Source organism: Sciurus vulgaris, assembly GCF_902686455.1.
Source record: "Sciurus vulgaris genome assembly, chromosome: 6".
In the NCBI taxonomy this organism is placed as follows: Eukaryota; Metazoa; Chordata; class Mammalia; order Rodentia; family Sciuridae; genus Sciurus; species Sciurus vulgaris.
Genome location: NC_136466.1, coordinates 95336601 through 95362545, shown reverse-complemented (window position 1 = coordinate 95362545; position 25945 = coordinate 95336601). Strand labels below are relative to the sequence as shown.

Below are 25945 nucleotides of genomic sequence, written 5' to 3'. Positions count from 1 at the left end.
CTTTTTAAAAAATCACATCAAAACAGTTATTATTAAGTGGATCCTAGGCCTTTGTTGGTCCCTGACTCTTTATGCCTAAGGCAAGTAAGTTTGTGTCCTGTGCCATTAAACGAGAGCCTGTTCATTTTTGCTTCCTTCCTTAGTCTGTGAATTTCTGGTACGTGCTGGTGATGAATGACGAACACACAGAGAGGCGGTATCTGCTGTTCTTCCTTCTGAGTTGGGGCCTTCCATCTTTAGTGGTGATTCTCCTCATAGTTATTTTGAAGGGCATCTATCATCAGAGCATGGCACAGATCTACGGACTCATTCACGGTGACTTGTAAGTACACTCAGGAGGCATGTTGCCTTCTTAGCTTTTCTGTGCCTTGGTAGCTTGGTTAGTGGAGGGTGGATGCAGTTGCCTAAAAGGTGTGACTGACATCAGGAAGACGCTTTGCTTTCCCAGCATGCTGTCTGAAGTGCAACTTCTTCTATGACTTCTTTAAATTAGAATCTGTTACCTCTCAGTTTCCTCTGATAGATGGAATTTTCTCAGATGAGTTTGTGTATCAAAAAATTTACAGTAATTTATACCTCAGCATAATTTAGTTTACTAGATTGAGTCAAATTGATCATGTCTAGCAAAATCAAGGCACTATGAAAATTTTGATAATCAGTAAAAAAATTTCAGAGCACATTATCTCAGGAGTGTGTTTTCAGGGCAAATAAAAGGTTGTAGGCATTATCAATCACAAGACCCCTAAATACCAAAAGAGGGTATCAAAATGAATGCAACATCTGCATGATACATGGAAAGAAGACACTGTCCTTCTTAGATGTTCCTATCAAAGTATCTTTGTAATCTTGACATCTAATGCTCCCTTACACACACATATATGTGCTTTAATCCAGAATCATACATCTTGTAACTTCGAAGACTGTTTATCCCCCCTTTTATTGATTCCACATGCAGGGAAAAGCCAAACCAAACATTTGTAATAAAAAAGCTTGACCAGCTCCCATGGTCTCATGGAAATAAAAGGAAAAGTAACATTCTAAGCAAGAAGGAAAAGACTATCCATAATCTAATTATTTCACAGTGGATTGTGTAGATAAAACTCAGTTCATGGATGTGAAAAAATCTTTGAAAGGTAAAATATTATACAAGCAGAAGTCATTTCACTAGTATTAGTGCTTCTGCTCAATCATATTTTTAACAAATAACTGTTATTGATGTATGCAAATGGGTTCCACATTTAGGCAGTCACAGACATACTCTGCACAACATTCAGCCAAAGCCTAGCTATGTAAAACACTCATTTAAATACACACTGATATGCTATTAATAATCATTCTTTTTATTGAGATCCAAGATTTTTCTCATGTTGATTATGGTATTATAATATATTTTGTCCATAAACAATTCTAAAAACCTGTAATCATGTGGAAAGAAAGTATCATGTCTTTTCAAAATTATTATATAACTTCGCATTCTACTACCTCTGTCATTTAGATCTTGGGCTGTCAGGATTAATTTTAGAAAATTGTGCACCATTTTTGTTAAATACAAGATAACCATGAGGCAAGCCCTCGTGGCCAGCAGCCCATTCCTTTAATGAGCTTCATGAGTTCCTTGGCAAGGCAAGGCTCATTTGATGACAGTTTTATGGTTACATGTGTCCCCACCCTGCCTTGATAAATGATACCTGATGGAAGTGATATTAACTCAGAGAAACTCTTGATGCTTCTAAAAGGATTGCTACAGGGAGCACTAAACTACCATACAAGAATGTCCAGATAAATTTCTCTTAAAATATTTGCCACCTTAAGCTTTGGCAAGATGTTCTCTATGGATAACTAAATTATAATAAGCAAAATGTAAAAAGAATTACATTAAATTCTATCTGATTTTAATGTTATGGAATTATTAGACCCAAAGTGACTAGGTTCTATATTATAGCTTACTTTTCTACTTAATTCACATAGAATACTCCTGTGAATTTATTTGAGATTCAAAGAATTTCTTATTTTTAATATCACTTTGGTCTCAATATAAGGATATAAATTGGCACATTATTTGTATTAAAGTATCGCATACCTACATCATCATTTTGAAGTATGCCATTTCTCTAGAAGTAATGCTAGGATTTATGCTTGTGTGATTTACCTAAAATAGCTCATCTTTTGTGCAGAGGTCACTTTGTAGTTACAATAAATTTCCCCATAGTGAAGAGATTTCTCTAAATCTCTAATGCATTAATATATGTAAGGTTTTATTATTTGAAAGTTTTTGTCAAATATAATGCCAATTGCATTTAAAAAATGTTAGGAAGTGACCCTTCTTTTTGTAAGAACAAGATTGTAAGTCTGGTGTTATTGTTTCTTCCTTGGTAATAAGACTACTCACAGGAAACTAGCCAGGCCTAAGATTTTTTTTATAGGAAGACTTTTAATTATATATTCATTTTCTTTAAAATACATACAACTGTTTATTTGTCCTATTTCTAGTTCTTGGTTAATTTTGTAAGTTGTCTGTTTTTCTATGAACTTTCATTTAATCTAATCAAAAATTTTTATGTTTTTATTAGTACATTACAGTTGTACATAATAGTGGGGTTCATTTTCACATAATCATGTATATATGGAATATAATTTGCTCATTTCAGTCTACAGTGCTTCCCTTTTCCCTCTTCTCCCCCCTTCTACCGTTCCCCTTCCTCTCCTCTACTGGCCTTCCTTCTACTTTATTTTGATTGGTGGTTTATAGTTATGCATGAAGGTGAAATTCACTGCTATATTCATATATGTATATAGCATCGTTCAGTCAATTTCATCCCACAGTTCCTTCCTTTTTAAAAAGTTGTATGATCAGTAATGATTGTTCTTTTTTCATTCTTGATATTGATTATGTCTCTTCTCGCACTTTTTTTTCTTCTTACCTGATCAGCCTTTCTGGGGTTGATCAATACTATTCTTTCCCAAGATGAATTTGGACAACTTAATTTAATATTCTCTATTATTTTTCTTTGACCCATGAGTTACTTAGAAATACATTGTTTAATTTCCAAATATTTTTGATCTTTCAGTCTACCTTTTATTACTTTTGTTAGAGCTCATTATCTATAGGGCTCCAGTTCTTAGAAATTTGTTGTGAGTTGTCTTGGGGTCCAGCTTATGGTTAATATTGTCACATATTCCATGCTCATTGAAAACAAGTTCTATACTTGTTGAGTTCAATTGTTTGTATATATTAATCATTCAAGTTTATTTGCAACTGTTCAGATCTTATTAAGATTTTAGTGTCTCAAACCTTAGCTGTCTCAACAGTTTTCTAGTTTCTTCCAACAAATGGTTTTGTTCATTTCTTTTTCATGAATCTTGCCTAAACTATGTCATTAGAGCTGATTCAGTATTTTAAGATGGATTTTATATATTGTGTATATATCTTCAAAAATAGTAATATCTGTTTAAGTATAGTATAACTATAGAATGAGTACAGTCAAAGTAAAAATTTTTATCAAGTGATTTATATAATCTAGGGTTAATATTTTAATGGAAAATAATAATAATAATAGTAGTGAAAACACTTTAAATATTAGTGTTCTCTGACTGCTAACTTTGGCCCACTTCTCCTCCTGTACATTCTTACCTATTATTGGGACTTACTACCATTTTATACATGATAGTTCCCTAAAGTTCTCTCTAGCCTAAAACCCTTTTCTAAGCTCCATATCTACATATAAATTTAGATGTCTTATAAACATCTTTATCAGAGTGACACACAGAAATCTTATATTTAGCATAGTGAAGAGATCACCTAAAATGCTTTGGCCCACATTCTTTAATGAAAGGTCCACTATCCATCTAGATACACAGGCTGTGAACTTAAGAGTTATTTCTATTTCTTTTTCATTATACTCTACATCCTAAAACTGACAGTTGTTTTCTAAACTAACTCCTAAACATCTTCTAGTTCACGACTGTCTCTTGAGTTCTACCTTTGTCATCTCTAGTTTGTTAGGTCACCTCCTAATACTTGTCCCTATCTCTAACACCTTCATTTTATAATCTATCCATTAAATTCTGGAAAGTGGAAAGGATCATATCACTTTGATAGTTAAAACCCAACAGTTGCTTTTCATTACCTTGAAGGTCATGGCTCATTAGCTCATCCACACTTTGACCCTAATCTGCTGAACTAGCTTTTTGTATCATTCCTCCAAACCATCCTCCCTTATGACCTTTTTAACTGAATTTCTTGATGTTTCCCATGGTCTCTTGTGCCTATATCTTCATATATACCTTTTATGTCCCAAATGCCTTTATTTCATTTTGTCTACTCAGAAGATTCCTATTTTTTTCTCCAGATATTCACCTAAATGTGAACTTAATATGGACTCAGTAGACTAATATAATTTCATAAATTCTATGATTATATCAATTTTATTATATTGAAACTATTTATTTACATCAGCATTGTAATTTGAGATTCAGCCTAGAGATCGATGGTTAATTGCATACTACCTAGTTAAAATTAATAAGTTTATGAAGCATGAGGCTTTTTATCCTTAGTAGAAATATCTGAACTAGAAGAAAGGAAGCCCTTAACCCAAATTAAATTTATACACGGGATCTTAGGGAAAAAAAGTCACTCTTTTTCTATTTAATAACACACACACACAAACACACACTTTCTTTCTCTAAATATTTCATGTAATGATATGATTAATAATGATTAGTAAACTATATCTATTATACCTGGTGGTCACTAAATAATGCTAAATGTCTCAACATTTTAAATGCCACATAAGATATGTCAAATCTTATAAGAAGGAAGTTTTCTTATATGTGCATGTAAGATCAAATTCTAATTTAGCAAGTCCAATGAGTTTTTGAATCTCAATTTAAATCACTCAGCCTGAGTTGGAGAAAGGCCCAAAGAGCCATAAAATATAATTGTACTTTATTCTGTAACATGGAAACCCCAAGACAGGCTTATTATTGATTCTTTGTCACTGAACCAAATGATTCTGTGAATCTATGAGGAATCACATACACTCAAAGTTAATAAAAGAAGTCTTCTGTATTTATAAGGGAATAGTGCTTAACTAAAATAAAAGCAGAAGTAAATGAAATCTGCCCTTGGGTGATTGCCATTGGTTAACAGTAGTATGTGGAAATAGTCTCTACTGAGTAGTTTATATTGATTATCTTTGAAAGTTGCCACCTATTTGGAAGAGGGTGTTGGTTTATTGGCTACTGTAGGTAAAGGAAACAAGCTGAAGCTGATTTTATCATGCAAAGTATAGAAAAGAATATATAACTGAGTCAAAGTCAGTGTGGAACAGAAAAGAAAATGGTCCTAAGGGTTATCTTGAAATAGGGACTATCCCCTAATCTGGGACCTCACGTACATGAATAATGCAAGATAGAGTAATTGGGAATGAGTGTTAGAACAATGTCATACAGAGGTGAAGACTGTGACTTATCCAGATCTCAATATACTATCTCTCAGCAACAAGAACCCAGCATGTTAATAAATGTCAATAGCAGTAAAAATGACATCATAATAAGTTGTTTTGTACTTCTGTAGTGCTTGTTTTTTCTTTTCATTGCTAATTCCTAATAACTAAAACTTAAGAAAAATCAGCAAATATTTATTGAATAATGATTATATATGAAAATCTAAGTGAATTCTCTTCTACAAGCTTAGAATTTGAAAAATGCACATGTTCATGACAAATTTTTAAAATTGATTAGATTTTTTCATTTTTTATTAATTTAATTTCTTTGTATTTCAAGTTGGTGTTTTATTTTAGATCTTCTTAACAAATCTTCATTTTAATCTACTCTATCTTGCTCCTGAATTAAATTACCCATTTTATAAATTGCTCAGTCCTCTGAAAATAATCTAATTTTGCTAGCTATTATTGGGCTAAAATGTTATTAATACAGAGGTCAAATCTCTGTATTCTAAATTGGAACTATGTAGAAGTAATTGTTCTGCATGAGAAATATGATATCATATGAGAATTTTTTTTCCATTAAATTACTTAACAAGAGAATCAAGGAAAAATTCTTGTATATACAGGGAGCCTGTGTACTAGTCTGAGTGTTGAAGGCAATAGCCACACATCTGTGGAAGAGGAGCATTGTGAGGATCTCTTTCTGGATTTGCTCATGTGCGGCCGTACTGTGGATTGTGTTATGCCATTTGCACACATATGCATAAACCAGCACACACAAATGGGGGCACATGAAAATGGCAGCTTTAAACTAGCATGTTTCATGTATTCAGATCCTAAAATAAAGTGATCTTGAAACTATGCTTTCATGGGGTCTTAGAATTGTAGACTATAAGGGTTGGAAATGTCTAGCCCGCTTTAATAACGTCTCCAAAAGCATATCACATCTCAAATCCCTGTTCAAAGACATGTTAGATTTCTGAACTTCTTACTCTAGTGCTCCATTTATTTAACATTTTATTGCTACTGATTACTCAGCTCACTTGTTAATGCTCACCTTGCTCCCTTATCCCAATTACAGTCTTATCTCTCTTAGCAACAACCTTAGCTTTCTGACTATTATTCCATTATCTCATAGAAAAATTCCAACGGCTTCTTTGAGTTACACCCCTCAAGTCGACTCAGGGTTTTCAGATCCTTCTGTTTACATACAAGTTGAAAGCTAGACAAGAGAAGGACTTCATAAATCGCTAAATTCAATCTCTGTCTGTACTGGAGCAACTGTCACAGAATTGCTGACAGGTATTCATTCATTCTATTTGAACTCCTCCACAATGAAGAACACATTTTTCACAGGAAAATTTGTGTTTTCTAGAGTCCCAGGAATATGTTAGAGCTTTTCAGATTCTCTGTAGATATCTAATGCTCTAGATTTTCTTTTAAGCCTTTTGGTTATTTGCCTAAATGTTGTTCTCCTCTCAGGTAGCCATGATGTTAACTTTGCTTGGTTTTAGTGTTTTTAACAACAACAACAACAACAACAACAACAAAACTATCTCTTTATTTCCAAGGAATAGATGTTTAACAGTGGCTAGTAACTCTAATGGGTGCAAATTAGGGTTTTCTTTGGAAATGAAGCTTTGAAAGAGCTTCAACTCCATTTTGCTTCCCCCTCAAACTCTCTCCCCAGTGGGTTCCAGATTGTATCTTCTAACCCATACAGTACTTTTTTCATTTTCAGTGTTTTCTTGATTATTCTTTTATATTGGCCTTCTAAAATTTTTTCTGGGCCTAGTGGCACATACCTATAATCTTAGCAGTTTGGAAGGTAGGTGGATCACAAGGTCAAGGTCAGAAACTTAATGAGACCCTTTCTCAAAATAAAAAAATAAAATGGGTTAGGGATATGGCTCAGTTGTTGTGCCTTCCTGGGTGCAATCCCAGATATCCCCCAAAGTAAATTAATTAACTTCATTAACTATATCTGAATTGTCTAATCTTATAAAATAGTTTCTTGGTTTTGTTATTGGGTTAATATTTCATTTATAATTAAAATAACTGCCATCTTTATAACATTGAGTCCAACTAAGAATAAAGTTTATGTTTTCATTTATTTAATTCTAGTTTTGTATCATTCAAGATTGTTTCAGAATTTTTTCAAATAGATTTTTAACATTCCTTGTTAAATATACTTGACCATATTTAGTATTCTTTGTTGTTATCTTAAGTAGAATTTTTCTATTATATCCTGTGTTTATTGTATGTAAAATGAAACCTGTGTTGATTTTATACATATTTTATCCAATTAAGAAATGTCTTTTAATTCCTATATGTTGAGTGTTTTTAATATGAATGGGTGCTAAATTTTGTCAAAGCTTTTTTAGCATCTTTGAAATCAATCACATGATTTTTCTTAAGTACATGAATATGGAGTATGGTTTGTTGAATGCAATCAATGTAGATTCCAGGAAGAGATTCTCCATGGTCATTGTATTATTTTCTTAATATGGTTTTGGATGATCTTATTTTTATTTCATTGAGTTTATTGCATAATTATTCGAGAGTAATATTGGTCTGTATCTTTCTTTGTTATGCCCCTATTGGGTTTAAGTAGCAGTTTTTTACTTGATTTATAGAAGGATATAAGACTTTTTCTTTCCTGCTATGGAGCATGGATCCTTGAAGGTTTCATAGAATTCCCCTGTAAAACCATCTGGGCTTGCTGCTTTGTGTGCATGTGTATTTGTGTGTGTTTGTATATGTGTGTGTGTAGTGATCACTTAATAATTTTCTCTAGTTCTTCTGTGATAATTGGTCTGTTTAAGCTTTCTAATTCAAATTTTTAATCTATGGTTACCTAGGAAATTATTCATCTCATGTAGGTTTTCAAAATTGTAGGGAACATTCCTCAAGCTTATCTGACAGCAGTCACTGACACCATGGTCTAAGTACGCCAAACATTCTGAACAGAGAAACTGAGGTAATGGTAAAGACTCGCCATGGAATGAAGGTCTTTGCAGTTGCTGAGGATGAGTTTGAGCTGAGGGGAGGCCTCGTTCTGTCATACAGCACAGAAAGCTGTGACATGAGCTCGCCTGCGCTGCCTTGCCTCATGCTGTGTGCAGGAGCTTGCCATTCCCCCAGTCCTTTGTCTCAGACCTGTTGCTGGGCAGAATTGCTTAGGCATGCTTGGTTTGTTTGCACTACCTGGACCCTCGACGTATAGTTCACCTATAGGCTGACTCTGTTATACTTTAACAAGCGTGTCAACCTGATTGGATAATGTGCCTATACATGTCCTGTGCAACCCTAAATAAAATTAGATCCGTGCCTTCAGAGCTCGATCTTTGATGCCTGAGTAAGCGTGCTGAGTAAGGCTAGGTAGGGTAGGCATAGTTTGTCCTCACCCTCAGCAAACCCGTCTCTGAACATCTACAAAAATCATGTGCATCAAGCATCAAGGACTATAAATCCTCATCAGTTCTTTATGGCATATCCACAAACAAGAAATTTTCCACAAGTGATCTCACCAGAGTGACCTGGTTTGGTTAATGTCAAAACAGCATGACAAAGTTCCTTGTTAGCTACTGGTAGCTGTACCTCTGGAAAATGAAGGGAAGGCATCTGATAGCCTCAAAATTTGTCCAGTATCTATTTTTGCAGTATCTAAATTAGTTTGGATAATTCCAAGGGTCTTTATATTCCATAGCTGTGTTCCATGGTCATATAATATTTAAAACACACTAGCAAAGCATTAGAGTTAATAGAAGTTGCCATGAAAAGACAAAGATGATAATTTCTTATGATCAATTTAACACTCAAGGTTGAGAAAACCTCTAGGGTTATTTTTTTTTTTTATAATTTTAACTTTATAAAATGTTTATTATCAGTAAAAAGACATTAATTATATTTTATTTTAATACACTAATATTTTCCTGAAATATGGCCAAACTAATAACACTGTCTGGATATATGCGAATAGCATCACAAGCAGAGAATAAACACATATCATTTTTTTTTTATTGTAAACAAATGGGATACATGTTGTTTCTCTGTTTGTACATGGTGTAAAGGCATACCATTTGTGTAATCATAAATTTACATAGAGTAATGATGTTTGATTCATTCTGTTATTTTTCCCTTCCCCCCACCCCTCCCACCCCTCTTTACCCTCTATACAGTACTTCCTTCCTCCATACTTGCCACCCCCCCTAACCGTAACTCTAACCCTAACACTAACCCTTCCCTCCCCCCCATTATGTGTCATCCTCCACTTATTAGCGATATCATTCGTCCTTTGGCTTTTTGAGATTGGCTTATCTCACTTAGCATGATATGCTCCAATTTCATCCATTTGCCTGCAAATGCCATAATTTTATCATTCTTTATGGCTGAGTAATATTCCATTGTATATATATACACGACAGTTTCTTTATCCACTCATCAATTGACGGGCATCTAGGTTGGTTCCACAGTCTGGCTATTGTGAATTGAGCAGCTATGAACATTGATGTGGCTGTATCTCTGTAGTATGCTGATTTTAAGTCCTTTGGGTACAGGCCAAGGAGTGGGATAGCTGGGTCAAATGGAGGGTCCATTCCAAGTTTTCTAAGGAATCTCCACACTGCTTTCCAGAGTGGCTGCACTAATTTGCAGCCCCACCAGCAATGTAGGAGTGTACCTTTCTCCCCACATCCTCGCCAACACCTGTTGTTGCTCGTATTCTTGATAATCGCCATTCTAATTGGGGTGAGATGGAATCCTAGGGTGGTTTTGATTTGCATTTCTCTTATTACTAGAGATGTTGAACATTTTTCCATATGTTTGTTGATTGCTTGTAGATCTTCTTCTGTGAAGTGTCTATTCATTTCCTTAGCCCATTTGTCCACTGGATTATTTGAATTCTTGGAGTAGAGTTTTTTGAGTTCTTTATAGATTCTGGAGATTAGTGCTCTATCTGAAGTATGATTGGCAAAGATATTCTCCCACTCTGTAGGCTCTTTCTTCGCATTGCTGATAGTTTCCTTTGCTGAGAGAAAGCTTTTTAGTTTGAATCTATCCCAGTGGTTGATTATAGCTTTTATTTCTTGTGCTATGGGAGTCATGTTAGGGAAGTCTGATCCTAGACCAACAAGGTGAAGTTTTGGACCTACTTTTTCTTCTATAATCTGCAGGGTCTCTGGTCTGATTCCGAGGTCCTTAATCCATTGTGAGTTTAGTTTCGTGGATGGTGAGAGATATGGGTTTAGTTTCATTCTGTTGCATATGGATTTCCAATTCTCCCAGCACCATTTGTTGAAGAGGCTATCTTTTCTCCATTGCATATTTTTGGCACCTTTGTCTAGTATGAGAAAATTGTATTTATTTGGGTTTGTGTCCGTGTCCTCTATTCTGTACCATTGATCTACCTTTCTATTTTGGTACCAATACCATGTCGTTTTGTTACTATTGCTTTGTAGTAGAGTTGAAGATCTGGTATTGCAATACCCCCCTGTTTCACTCTTCCTGCTAAGGATTGCTTTAGCTATTCTGGGTTTCTTATTCTTCCAGATGAATTTCTTAATTTCTTGCTCTATTTCTGTAAGGTACGTCATTGGGATTTAATGGAATTGCATTGAATTTGTATAGCACTTTAGGTAGTATGGCCATTTTGACATATTAATTCTTCCTGTCCAAGAACATGGAAGATCTTTCCATCTTCTAAGGTGTTCTTTAATTTCTTTCTTTAGTGTTGTATAGTTTCTCATTGTAGAGGGTCTTTCACCTCTTTTGTGAGATTGATTCCCAAGTATTTTATTTTTTTCGAGGCTATTGTGAATGGGGTAGTTTTCCTAATTTCTCTTTCTGAAGATTCATCACTTATGTATAAAAATGCGTTGGATTTATGGGCATTGATCTTGTAATCTGCTACTTTAGTGAATTCACTTATGAGTTCTAAGAGTTTTGTGGTGGAATTTCCAGGTTCCTCTCAATATATAATCATGTCATCAGCGAACAGGGATAGTTTGAGTTCTTCTTTCCCAATCATATCCCTTTAATTTCTTTGGTTTGTCCTAATTGCTCTGGCCAGAGTCCTCAAGAACAATGTTGAATAGAAGTGGTGAAAGAGGGCATCTCTGCCTTGTTCCAGTTTTTAGGGGGAATGCCTTCAGTTTTTCAACCAGTTACAATGATATTAGCCATGGCCTTAGCAATAAATGGCCTTTACAATGTTAAGGAGTGTTCCCACTATCCCTATTGTTTCTAGTGTTTTGAGCATGAAGGGTGCTGTATTTTATCAAATGCTTTTTCTGCATCTATTGAAATAATCATGTGATTCTTGACTTTCAGTCTATTATAGTGGTGAATTACGTTTATTGATTTCCTGATGTTGAACCAACCTTGCATCCCTGGGATGAAACCCACTTGATCATGGTGCACTATCTTTTTAATATGTTTTTGTATGCGATTTGCTAAAATTTGTTGAGAATTTTTGCGTCGATGTTCATTAAGGATATTGGTCTGAAATTTTCTTTCCTTGATGAGTCTCTGTCTGGTTTAGGTATCAGTGTGATATTGGCTTCATAGAATGAGTTTGGGAGGGTTCCCTCCTCTTCTATTTTATGGAATACTTTGAGAAGTATTGGAATGAGCTCTTCTTTAAAGGTTTTGTAGAACTCGGCTGAGAACCCATCTGGTCCCGGACTTTTCTTTGTTGGTAGGCTTTTGATGACTTCTTCTATTTCAGTACTTGAAATTGGTCTATTTAAATTGTTTATGTCCTCCTCGTTCAGTTTAGGCAATTCATATGTCTCTAGAAACCTGTTGATGTCTTCGAAATTTTCTATTTTGTTGGAGTATAGATTTTCAAAATAGCTTCTAATTATGTTTTGTATTTCATTCCTGTCTGTTGTGATATTTCCTTGTTCATTCCGAATTTTAGTGATTTGGGTTTTCTCTCGTCTTCTCTTTGTTAGTGTGGCTAAAGGTTTATCAATTTTGTTTATTTTTTCAAAGAACCAACTATTTATTTTGTCAATTTTTTTGTATTGTTTCTTTTGTTTCAATTTCATTGATTTTGGCTCTGAGTTTAACTATTTCCTGTCTTCTACTACTTTTGGTGCTGTTCTGCTCTTCTTTTTCTAGGGCTTTGAGCTGTAGTGTTAGGTCGTTTATTTGTTGATTTCTACTTCTTTTATTAAATGCGCTCCATGAAATAAATTTCCCTCTAAGTACTGCTTTCATAGTGTCCCAGAGATTTTGATATGATGTTTCTTTGTTCTCATTTACCTCTAAGAATTTTTTAATTTCCTTCCTAATATCTTCTGTTATCCATTCATCATATAATAGCATATTGTTTAATCTCCAGATGTTGGAATAGTTTCTGTTTTTTACTCTTTCATTTATTTCTAACTTCAATCCATTATGATCTGATGGAATACATGGTAGTGTCTCTATCTTCTTGTATTTGCTAACATTAGCTTTGTGGCATAATATATGGTCTATTTTAGAGAAGGATCCATGTGCTGCTGAGAAGAAATTGTATTCGCTCTCGGTTGGATGGTATATTCTATAAATGTCCGTTAAGTCTAAATTATTGATTGTGTTATTGAGATCTATGGTTTCTTTGTTCAATTTTTGTCTGGAAGATCGGTCCAGTGGTGAGAGAGGCGTGTTAACATCACCTAGTATTATTGTGTTATGGTCTATTTGGTTTCTGAAATTGAGAAGGATTTGTTTGACATACATGGATGAGCCACTGTTTGGGGCATAGATGTTTATGATTGTCATATCTTGCTGATTTATGGTTCCCTTAAGCAGTATGAAATGACCTTCTTTATCCCTTCTGACTAACTTTGGCTTAAGTCCACATTATTATGAGGATGGATACTCCAGCTTTTTTGCTGAGTCCATGTGCATGGTATGTTTTTCCCCATCCTTTCACCTTTAGTCTATGGGTATCTTTTTCTATGAGGTGAGTCTCTTGCAAGCAACATATTGTTGGATCTTTCTTTTTTATCCAATCTGCCAGTCTATGTCTTTTGATTGATGAATTCAGGCCATTAACATTCAGGGTTATTACAGAGATATGATTTGGTTTCCTGGTCATTTGGTTCATTTTTTAAATTTTATTTATTTATTTGTTTGACACAACTTGTTTCCTCCTTTATTTGACAATTCCTTTAGGATAATTCCTCCCTTTGCTGATTTGCTTCTTTGTTTTCATCTCTTTCTCATGGAATATTTTGCTGAGAATGTTCTGTAATGCTGGCTTTCTTTTTGTAAATTCTTTTAGCTTTTGTTTATCATGGAAGGATTTTATTTCATCGTCAAATTTGAAGGTAAGTTTTGCTGGGTATAAGATTCTTGGTTGGCATCCATTTTCTTTCAGGGCTTGAAAAATGTTTTTCCAGGCCCTTCTAGCTTTTAGGGTCTGGATTGAAAAATCTGCTGATATGCGTATTGGTTTCCCCCTGAATGTAATTTGGTTCTTTTCTCTCACAGCCTTTAAAATTCTGTCTTTATTTTGTATGTTAGGTATTTTCATTATAATATGCCTTGGTGTGGGTCTGTTGTAATTTTGTGTATTTGGAGTCCTATAAGCTTCTTGAACTTGATTTTCCATTTCATTCTTCAGATTTGGGAAATTTTCTGATATTATTTCATTGAATAAATTGTTCATTCCTTTGGCTTGTTTCTCTAGGCCTTCCTCAATCCCAATAATTCTTAAATTTGGCCTTTTCATGATATCCCATAGTTCTTGTAGATTCTGTTCATGATTTCTTACCATCTTCTCTGTTTGTTCAGCTTTGTTTTCAAGGTTAAATATTTTGTCTTCAATGTCTGAGGTTCTGTCTTCCAGGTGTTCTATCTTATTGGATATGCTTTCTATGGAGTTCTTAATTTGGTTTATTGTTTCCTTCATGTGAAGGATTTCTGTTTGTTTTTTCTCATTATCTCTAACTCTTTATTGAAATGATCTTTTGCTTCCTGTATTTGCTCTTTTAAGTGTCGATTGGCGCGATCATTCAATGCTTGCATTTGCTCTTTCATCTCATCATTCAGTGCGTGCATTTGCTCTTTCATCTCATCGTTTGCTTCTCTGATCATTTTAATTATGTACATTCTGAACTCCTTTTCTGTCATTTCTTCTGCCATGCTGTCATTGGGTTTTATTGATGTAACATCTAGATTTTTTTGCAGCATTTTCTTTCCTTGTTTTCTCATATTGTTCAGGTATCAGTGGACCGCTGAGATACTGCAGATTTCCTCTATTGACTTACAATGTCCCTGAAGATTTCTATATATATCCCCCCTTAGCTTTCAGTAGGCTGAAGTCTTGGAGGAAGTTGATAATGCGGTTCTCCACAAGGAAGCTGCCTCTCTAGGAGTGGTGGCCTTCAGGTGGGGTATAATCCCTGCTAGTGGGCAGAGGTGCCTCCACTTATTGACTAATGGTCATCTAAAGGGGACCTAGGCTGCGGACTGAGGCAAGGCCTGTTTGGGCCTGAGTCTCTGGTTTTACCGTCCTTGTGGGGAAACCTCACCCGGCAGGGAAGACTCACCCGGTGGGGAGGTCTCGCTGGTCAGTTCCCTCCTAGAGGTTCCCCTCAATTTACAGCTACCGCCTGGGCTGGGCTGCCTTCCTCTGCAAAGTTCCCAGGGACCTGGCCCTACCTCCTGGGCCTGGGAGCCTCACCCTTTGCAGATGAATCTCCTTAGGCTGCCCCTCCTCAGAGAATCTGCCCGCAGGCCTGGAACCTTCGCTCTGCCCTAAGCCTGTCTCTGTGCGGCTCTTGCACCAAGAAGCCTCCTAGATCCTGGGGCCCTGCTCTGCACCTAATCGCCTGGCTATGCGGCCCCTCCTCTGAGCAGCCACCTGGGTCCCCGTACAATCGCTCTGAGTCCCCGAAACCTGCCACATGCCTCTTCCTCCAGACAGCCGCCCAGTATTCTGGTGCGGTCACTAGGAGTCCAAGAAACTCACTGCGTGCCTCCACCTCCCACCAACCACCTGAATCCCTGGGCAATCAATCACTCCGAGTCGAAGTGACCCTCCCCATTCCTCCTCCTTCTCCAGTTAACCCCCCGGGTGTTCAGGAGCAGTCGCTCTGAGTGGCTCTGAATCCATGTGACCTGCTGCACGGGTCCTCTGGGCAGCCGCCCGGAGCTCTGGTGCGGCCACTCAAGACCAAGCGACCCACCACGCTTCTCCTCCAGGCAGCCCCCCTGTGTTCAGGAGCTATCGCTTTAAGTCCAAACAACTCACCTCTCGCCTTCTCCTCTGAGCAGCCGCCTGGAGCGCTAATGCAGTCAGTGCGAGTCCAAACGACCCTCCGCGCTCCTCCTCCTCCTCCTCCTACTCCTCCGGGCAGTCCCCGGTGTTCAGAAGTGGTCTGAGTCCAAACACCTCACCACACAGCCCCTCCTCTGGCAACCGCCTGTAGCTCTGGTGCAGTCACTCCGAATCCAAGCAGCCATGTTCCTCCTCCTCCTCCTCAGGGCAGGCCCCGGTGTCCTGAGTCCACACAGCTCTCCTCGCCGCTCCTCCCCTGGGCAGCCGCCGGAGCCCCAGTGGTTGCTCCGAGTCCCAGCGCTGTGCCGAGCGGCCTCCTTTACGGCGCTCCCAGTTGTCCGCGTTCACTGCTCCAGCGGGGGGAGGGGTGTCTCGCCGGCAGTTCTACTTCACAAAGTTTCCTGTGTTCCGGGACCACTGTTCCATCAGGGATGCCTTCCCAACGGGTGAGAGTCACCCAGCTGCTTTGAGTTGGTCCCAAGTGTCTCAATATCTCCTCTTTTGAATCCTGAGTCCTGGAGCAACATGAAATGCAGCCACCCTATAGGCTGCCATCTTTAGATTATCTTCTGTAAAAGTTTTTAGGGGTAAAATTTAGTCACCTTTCATTTTCTACTGCAATGTATTTCATAATCTCTTTTTTTTGTATTTAAGATAATTTTATTTATTTATTTTTTTAATTATTAATTTTAATTAAAAATCATAAATTTACATAGGGCAATGTTGTTTGATTCATTTTGTTATTTTTTTCCCTTCACCCCTCCCCTCCCACCCCTCTTTTCCCTCTATACATTCCCTTCTTCCTCATTCTTACCACCCTCCTTATCCTTAAACCTAAACCTAACCCTAACCCTAACCCTAACACTAACCCCTCCTACCTCCCACCCCCGTATGTCCTCATCCGCTTATCAGCGAGATCATTCGTCCTTTAGGTTTTTGAGATTGGCTTATCTCACTTAGCATGATACCCTCCAATTTCATCCATTTGCCTGCAAATGCCATAATTTTGTCATTCCTCATGGCGGAGTAATATTCCATTGTATATATATGCCACAGTTTCTTTATCCATTCATCAACTGAAGGGCATCTGGGTTGGTTCCACAATCTGGCTATAGTGAATTGAGCAGCTATGAACATTGATGTGACTGTATCTCTGTAGTATGCTGATTTTAAGTCCTTTGGGTATAGGCCAAGGAGTGGGATAGCTGGGTCAAATGGTGGTTCCATTCCAAGCTTTCTGAGGAATCTCCATACTGCTTTCCAGAGTGGCTGCACTAGTTTGCAACCCCACCAGCAATGTATGAGTGTACCTTTCTCCCCACATCCTCGCCAACACCTATTGTTGCTTATGTTCTTGATAATTGCCATTCTAATTGGGGTGAGATGAAATCTTAGGGTAGTTTTGATTTGCATTTCTCTTATTACTAGAGATGTTGAACATTTTTTCATATATCTGTTGATTACTTGTACATCTTCTTCTGTGAAGTGTCTGTTCATTTCCTTAGCCCATTCGTTGATTGGATTATTTGTATTCTTGGTGTAGAGTTTTTTGAGTTCTTTATAGATTCGGGATATTAGCGCTCTATCTGAAGTATGATTGGCAAAGATATTCTCCCACTCTGTAGGCTCTCTCTTCACATTACTGATAGTTTCCTTTGCTGAGAGAAAGCTTTTTAGTTTGAATCTATCCCAGTGGTTGATTCTTGCTTTTATTTCTTGGGCTATGGGAGTCCTGTTAAGGAAGTCTGATCTTAAGCCAACAAGTTGAAGGTTTGGGCCTACTTTTTCTTCTATAAGATGCAGGGTCTCTGGTCTGATTCTGAGGTCCTTGATCCATTGTGAGTTGAGTTTTGTGCAGGGTGAGAGATAAGGGTTTAATTTCATTCTGTTGCATATGGTTTTCCAGTTTTCCCAGCACCATTTGTTGAAGAGGCTATCTTTTCTCCATTGCATATTTTTGGCACCTTTGTCTAGTATGAGAAAATTGTATTTATTTGGGTTTGTGTCCATGTCCTCTATTCTGTACCATTGATCTACCTGTCTATTTTGGTACCAATACCATGCCGTTTTTGTTACTATTGCTTTGTAATAGAGTTGAAAATCTGATATTGCGATACCACCTGCTTCGCTCTTTCTACTGAGGATTGCTTTAGCTATTCTGGGTTTCTTATTCTTCCAGATGAATTTCTTAATTGCTTGCTCTTTTTCTGTAAGGTACATCATTGGGATTTTAATTGGAATTGCATTGAATCTGTATAGCACTTTAGGTAGTATGGCCATTTTGATAATATTAATTCTTCCTATCCATGAACATGGGAGATCTTTCCATCTTCTAAGGTTTTCTTTAATTTCTTTCTTTAGTGTTCTGTAGTTCTCATTGTAGAGGTCTTTCACCTCTTTTGTGAGATTGATTCCCAAGTATTTTTTTTTTTTTTGATGCTATTGTGAATGGGGTAGTTTTCCTTATTTCTCTTTCTGAAGATTCATCACTTATGTATAAAAATGCATTGGATTTATGAGCATTGATCTTCTAACCTGCTACTTTAGTGAATTCACTTATGAGTTCTAAGAGTTTTGTGGTGGAATTTCCAGGTTCCTCTCAATATATAATCATGTCATCAGCGAACAGGGATAGTTTGAGTTCTTCTTTCCCAATTCATATCCCTTTAATTTCTTTGGTTTGTCTAATTGCTCTGGCTAGAGTCTCAAGAACAATGTTGAATAGAAGTGGTGAAAGAGGGCATTCCTGCCTTGTTCCAATTTTTAGGGGGAATGCTTTCAGTTTTTCACCATTTACAATGATACTGGCCATGGGCTTAGCATAAATGGCCTTCACAATGTTAAGGAATGATCCCAGTACCCCAATTTTTTCTAGTGTTTTGAGAATGAAGGGATGCTGTATTTTATCAAATGCTTTTTCTGCATCTATTGAAATAATCATGTGATTCTTAACTTTTAGTCTGTTGATATGGTGAATGACATTTATTGATTTCCGGATGTTGAACCAACCTTACATCCCTGGGATGAAACCCACTTGATCGTGATGCACTATCTTTTTAATATATGTTTGTATGCGATTTGCTAAAATTTTGTTGAGAATTTTTGCGTTGATGTTCATTAAGGATATTGGTCTGAAATTTTCTTTCCTTGATGAGTCTCTGTCTGATTTAGGTATCAGTGTGATATTGGCTTCATAGAATGAGTTTGGGAGGGTTCCCTCCTCTTCTATTTTATGGAATACTTTGAGAAGTATTGGAATGAGCTCTTCTTTAAAGGTTTTGTAGAACTCGGCTGAGAACCCATCTGGTCCCGGACTTTTCTTTGTTGGTAGGCTTTTGATGACCTCTTCTATTTCCTTGCTTGAAATTGATTTATTTAAGTTGTGTATGTCTTCCTTGTTCAGTTTAGGTAATTCATATGTCTCTAGAAACTTGTTGATGTCTTCGAGGTTTTCTGTTTTGTTGGAGTATAGATTTTCAAAATAGCTTCTAATTATGTTTTGTATTTCACTTGTGTCTGTTGTGATATTTCCTTGTTCATTCCGAATTTTGGTAATTTGAGTTTTCTCCCTTTTTCTCTTTGTTAGCGTGGCTAAGGGTTTATCAATTTTGTTTATTTTTTCAAAGAACCAACTATTTATTTTGTTAATTTTTCCAATTGTTTCTTTTGTTTCAATTTCATTGATTTTGGCTCTGATTTTAACTATTTCCTGTCTTCTACTACTTTTGATGTTGGTCTGCTCTTCTTTTTCTAGGGCTTTGAGCTGTAGTGTTAAGTCGTTTATTTGTTGATTTCTACTTCTTTTGTTGAATGCGCCCCGTGAAATAAATCTTCTTCTCAGTACTGCTTTCATAGTGTCCCAGAGATTTTGATATGATGTGTCTTTGTTCTCATTTACTTCTAAGAATTTTTTAATTTCCCTCCTGATGTCTTCTGTTATCCATTCATTGTATAATAGTGTATTATTTAATCTCCAAGTATTGGAGAAGTTTCTGTTTTTTATTCTGTCATTTATTTCTAATTTCAGTCCATTATGATCTGATAGAGTACAAGGTAGTATCTCTATCTTCTTGTATTTGCTAACAGTAGCTTTGTGGCATAAAATATGGTCTATTTTAGAGAAAGATCCATGTGCTGCTGAGAAGAAAGTGTATTCGTTCGTTGTTGGATGGTATATTCTATATAAGTCGGTTAAGTCTAAATTGTTGATTGTGTTATTGAGATCTATGGTTTCTTTATTCAATTTTTGTTTGGACGATCTATCCAGCGGTGAGAGAGGTGTGTTAAAATCACCTAGTATTATTGTGTTGTGGTCTATTTGTTTTCTGGAATTGAGAAGGATTTGTTTGACGTACATGGATGAGCCAATGTTCGGGGCATAGATATTTATGATTGTTATGTCTTGCTGATTTATGCTTCCCTTAAGCAGTATGTAATGTCCTTCTTTATCCCTTGTGACTAGTTTTGGCTTAAAGCCCACATTATCTGAAATGAGGATGGATACTCCAGCTTTTTTGCTGTGTCCGTGTGCATGGTATGTTTTTTCCCATCCTTTCACCTTTAGTCTATGGGTATCTCTTTCTATGAGAAGGGTCTCTTGCAGGTAGCATATTGTTGGATTTTTCTTTTTAATCCAATCTGCCAGTCTATGTCTTTTGATTGATGATTTCAGGCCATTAACATTCACAGTTATTATTGTGATATGATTTGTATTCCTAGTCATTGGACTCATTTTTGTTTTTTGACATGATTTGGTTTCTCCTTTATTTGGCTATTCCTTTAGGCTAGTTCCTCTCGTTGCTGATTTACATCGTTGTTTTTCATCTCTTCCTCATGGAATATTTTGCTGAGAATGTTCTGTAATGCCGGCTTTCTTTTAGTAAATTCCTTTAGCTTTTGTTTATCGTGGAAGGATTTTATCTCATCGTCAAATCTGAAAGTAAGTTTTGCTGGGTATAAAATTCTTGGTTGGCATCCATTTTCTTTCAGGGCTTGGTAAATGTTGTTCCAGGCCCTTCTAGCTTCTAGGGTCTGGACTGAAAAATCTGCTGATATTCTTATTGGTTTCCCCCTGAATGTAATCTGATTCTTTTCTCTTGTGGCCTTTAAAATTCTGTCTTTATTTTGTATGTTAGGTATTTTCATAATAATGTGCCTTGGTGTAGGTCTGTTGTGATTTTGCATATTTAGAGTCCTATAAGCCTCTTGTACTTGATTTTCCATTTCATTCTTCAGATTTGGGAAATTTTCTGATATTATTTCATTGAATAGATTGTTCATTCCTTTGGTTTGTTTCTCTAAGCCTTCCTCAATCCCAATTATTCTTAAATTTGACCTCTTCATGATATCCCATAATTTTTGTAGATTCTGTTCATGATTTCTTACCATCTTCTCTGTTTGGTCAACCTTGTTTACAAGATTAAATATTTTGTCTTCAATATCTGAAGTTCGGTCTTCCAGGTGACCTGTCCTATTGTTTATGCTTTCTATGGCGTTTTTAACTTGGTTTATTGTTTCCTTCATTTCAAGGATTTCTGTTTGGTTTTTTTTCAGTATCTCTAACTCTTTATTGAAATGCTCTTTTGCTTCCGTTATTTGCTCTTTTAACTGTTGATTAGTGCATTCATTTAATGCCTGCATTGTTCTTTCATCTCCTCGTTTGCTTCCCTGATTGTTTTAATTATGTACATTCTGAACTCCCTTTCAGACATTTCTTCTGCTGTGCTGTCATTGGGTTTTATTGATATAGTATCTAGGTTTGTTTCGGACATTTTCTTCCCTTGTTTTCTCATATTGGTCGGATGTCAATGGGACTCTGTGATATTGTAGATTTTCTCTATTGGCTTATAGTGTCCCTGTAGATTTCCAGTGTATCACCTACCAGCCTTCAGTAGCCAGAAGTCTTGGATTAATTTGATAATGCAGTGCTTCCGAAGAACGCTGCCCCTAGCCCACTACTGGTTCCAGGGAGAGAGACCTGGAGAGGTCTCTTGTTTCACAGCCCTGGTTCCAGAGGCTGGTTGTAGGTCGGAGGTCAGCACTTGCTTGGGGACTTGTGGCTGGCTCTGTGTAGACAGTCTCTCACTGGGTGATTTGCCCCGAGAAGCTAGCCTAGAGAGGCGCTTCTCGCTGGAGGGGGGCTGGGCTGCTTGGGGAAGTCCCTGGCGCCCTGTGCTGGTCACTGAAGCAACCTGCGGGTGGGCTGGAGCTGGCAGTGGGCGGGCCGGAGCTGGCCGCACTGCTTCTGTGCAGAAGGGCTCTCACTGGGGGGCCTGTTCCGAGAGGCTGGAGGATCTGTCCCTGTTGGCGGAGCCCACCACCAGACTGCACCGAGCTGCCTGGGGGAGACGCTATCTGCCCTGTCCCACTCTACTAAGCCACTCAAATCCGGGCCTGCCGCCCAGCTGAGCTTCGCTGGGTGCGGGAGACTCACCCCGTGGTTCTATCTTAGTCCGAGTCTCTCAATGCCTCCCCTTCTTGAATCCTGAGTTCTGGGGCGACTGGAGTTGCAGTCACCCTCTAGTCCGCCATCTTGGATCGCCCCGTGGAAAAAGCCTGCAGCTGGAGGGGGACAATGCTGCCTGGAGAGGTCTCTGGCTGCCCAGCCCTGGTCCCAGAAGCCGCTTGCGTGTCGAATATCTCCACTGGCTTGGGGACTTGTGGCTGGCTCTGCGTCGAGAGGCTCTCACTGGGCAGTCTGCCCTGGAAAGCTAGCCTAGATAGGCCCTTCCCGCCGGAGGGGGCTGGGCTGCTTGGGGGAGTCCCTGCGCCCTGTGCTGGTCTCTGAAGCAACCTGCGGGCAGGCCGGAGCTCTTTCATAATCTCTTAAAAGACTGATTTTGAAAACTATGTAAGAATCTCATGCAGTCACAAATATTCAAGTGTATATTATTCAGGAAACAAATGAATTATTTAAACAGGAAATTCTGTTGTAGACATCTCTAACGAAAAAGTAAATGCCCACAAATATAAAGAATTTATCGAAAAGGGCATTTGATTGCAATTTAAGAAAATCATCTTTGACTCAAAAGGATTTTTCTGACAGTTGATGTTGGGGTCGTGTTATCTATTTTGTACCTTCTCAAGAATAAGATCTGCCTCTCACTTTTTCTTAAAATACTGTTCTTTTCTTCCTTATAAAATTAATCAATATTTGTTTTAGAAATAATGGATAGTGGAAAGGATGTAATTTTTAAAATGAAAATCAGATATGTATTCATCACTCAAACATAAGCACTTCTAATCATTGAAGTATTTCTGTTTATGTCTAGACATATTTTATTTTGTAATACAGCATTGGATCACACAGTCTTATTTCCTGCTCATTTTACTTAATCACTGTAATTATTAGAATTGCCTGTACCACTAAGAGTACATCAACATTTTTATGAATTTACAATATCTATCTTATAATAGAACTATCAAACGTGTTTCCTATTCCCTAACATTGAACAGTTCTTCTGCTCCCCATCTTTAACATTTACAAAGTCTGCAGTGAATTTGCTGTTATATTTCAATGTCACAAATTCTTTGAAATGAGATTACTGGATTAAAGTAAGACACTTTTAGAAAGAATGAAATTTCCAAATTGTCCTCCAGAAAACTTAGACATTTTCAGTCTTAGCAACGTAAGTAGCAGTCACCCAGCACTAGAGTCAGCCTCGACTGTAAGTTTTACTAGCTTTGTGATGTTGGTAGGTAAATGCAGTGTCTTTGTCAAGGTCTCTTGAGAAACAGAACCTACAAGACGTGTTTGTGTGTGTAAAGAGATTTACTATAAGGAATTGGCTTGTGCAGTTATGGAGACCAGCACTGCCCATGATCTGCAAACTAAGTCAGTAATCCAGAGACTCAAGAGAGATTATCTTTAAATTGACCTCCAAAGTCAGAAAACAAACAGTTGGAAGTTTGAAGATGATCAGGCAGGAAGAATTCTCCCCTGCTCAGGGGAGGATCAACCTTCTCCTTCTATTCAGGCCTTCAGCTGATTGGATGAGGCCCACTCTCCTTAAGGAAGGGAGTCTGCCTTACTCAATTACACGTTTAAATGCTAATCTAATCCAAAAACACCTTCCCCGGAAACACCCAGAATAACCTCTGAACAGTTATTTTTCTCCTTACCCTATTTTTAAGATTTAAAGAGATCTGCAGTGATTATGCCATGCCATATTTCAAATTCACACATAAAATTTACTATCATACATGAAGATATGTAATTGTTTCTGTCACCATTTTATGAAACTAAGGAATTTGTACTTTTATATATTTTTTGGCTATTTGTACTTATAAATTGTTCATACTCTGTGCATTTTTCTGTTTTTGTTATTCATTTGTGAGAGCCTTGTTCCTACTAAAATATCACTATTGTAGTATCTCATGAAAATATTTGCCACAATGTGATTTATGATTCTAAATGATAGTAAAATGTATTCTTTTCCTATATTTTTTCTTGCATTGCTTGAATGCTTTGAAATTTTTTTAAAATTTCTTTTTATTCCTTTATATTTTAGAGAGTTCTTTATTTCCTGACTATCCGTTAGCTAATTTGTTCTTCTTGCTGTCTCTCCACATTTATGTAGAGTCACCCTAATTTCTTTTCTCTGGTCTCTCAACTGTTTCCTACTTGATAATTTAATTTCAAGTTGCATTATTTTAATTTTTGTGGTATAAAATGATTTATTATTTGTGCTTGATATTACTTTTCACATCTGGAACTCAGGAAATATATCACTGGTATTTTGTGTTGCAGAGATTTGCCTGGTATTGTTTTTCCATTGAGGTAAGGCATGATGTAATAAAGTATCATTAATACAAAAAGAATGGCTAATGTAAGAAAAAGAAAAGATTAAACCTAAAATTGGTAAAATATTAACTGGAAGAGAAGAGAGGCTCCCTCTCTTAAAAGTTTATTTCAGATTAAAAAATTTAGCAATGGTAGAGAAAATTTCTACTACAGGAGGCATTATAGTGTTAGTAAAAGAAAGATACTTAAGGCTTATTTTACTTTAATTTTCTCTGTCAAGTAGAAAGAATCTTTGGTTGAACAGAAGACAAAATTTTCCTGTAAGAGACTTGAAATCTTGGAGAAATGAACTGATTAAGAATGCAGTGGGTGTTCTGAGTCACTTTATATTTTCTCTTCCTGAACAAATAAAACTCAAATATGAGAGAACTTGATGAAGTAGCTTTGAGATATATGGACTGCAAGACAGTTTGATAATAGAAAACAAATGAAAACTAGGCAGATATTGTGTCCAGTTTCATAAATTGTAATCTTTGATACATTCTCTCATGATTGTCTTAAGAACAAAATGGATTGGGTAGGGCCGACTTGTTTTGTGATTGGCTTAATAAATGTACCCAAACAGTATTGATTTAATAGTTCATTTTGTTGTCTAAAACTAAACAGAAGTACTAGAGACGTGGGGTTTCAGGAGAGTGTCCGTGGTGGTAGGAGGATGTCACATGACATGATGCCCAGTTCATGCATAGGATGTTCCAGTGAAGGGAGTGGCTCATCTGTAAAGAAAAAGTCCTAGGAGAAACAGTGTGGCTTTCTTCAAGTGAAGAACTGACAAAGAAAGAGAGGTCTGGGAGAGTCAACTGAAAGTGTCAAGCATTAAATGGAGGTTAATTAAATAGGCTTTAAAGTTCTTCTTTCCTCAATAGTTTATAATTTGGTTCCATAATTCAGTGTTATAAACTGGTAGTAGTAATGTGTATTTTTAAAGTAGTTTAAATACACTACAGTCAATACTACACTTAAAGTGGATGATTTTCTCCCTTTTCTTCAAGTTCATTTTAAATTTAGAGCTTATCTATGTTGGTTTTAGAGTAAATGCTCTTTTTGACCATTTTGCTGTAAGATTTTAGTTGTTGCTAAATACCACCTAAGATGTGATCACTAATCCAAACTGTCTTCTCCTAAGATAAAAAGACAACCCAAAATATGTATATAAAGAAGAAATTTAATGGAGATTCTCAAATATAGCTTAAAGTTGCATAAAAACTTAAGTCAGCAATTCCAATTTGTTTGCTGTTCCTGTTAATGATTGTGAAAAACATGCTGATGTTACATTCTTCAACTTCATTATCAACAGTCTGTCTCCTCTAGGTTCTCAACCTAGATAAACCTGGAGTCATCATTGGCAGTTCCTCCTCACCCAGTTTCTACATCCTGTTAGTCACTGGGCTATTGATCCTTTTGATAACATTTAAAACC

At 36.9% G+C, this 25945-nt stretch overlaps 1 protein-coding gene across 1 annotated transcript in view; it reads left to right on the top strand.

The window, feature by feature from the left end:
- ADGRV1 (adhesion G protein-coupled receptor V1) overlaps nucleotides 1-25945 on the top strand; it is a gene marked incomplete at its 5' end in the record, with an annotated part of 585014 nt that overhangs the window by 413456 nt on the left and 145613 nt on the right. Inside the window, 1 exon segment of the mRNA XM_079143469.1 lies at nucleotides 144-322. Within this exon segment, the coding sequence (XP_078999595.1) occupies nucleotides 144-322 (179 nt within the window).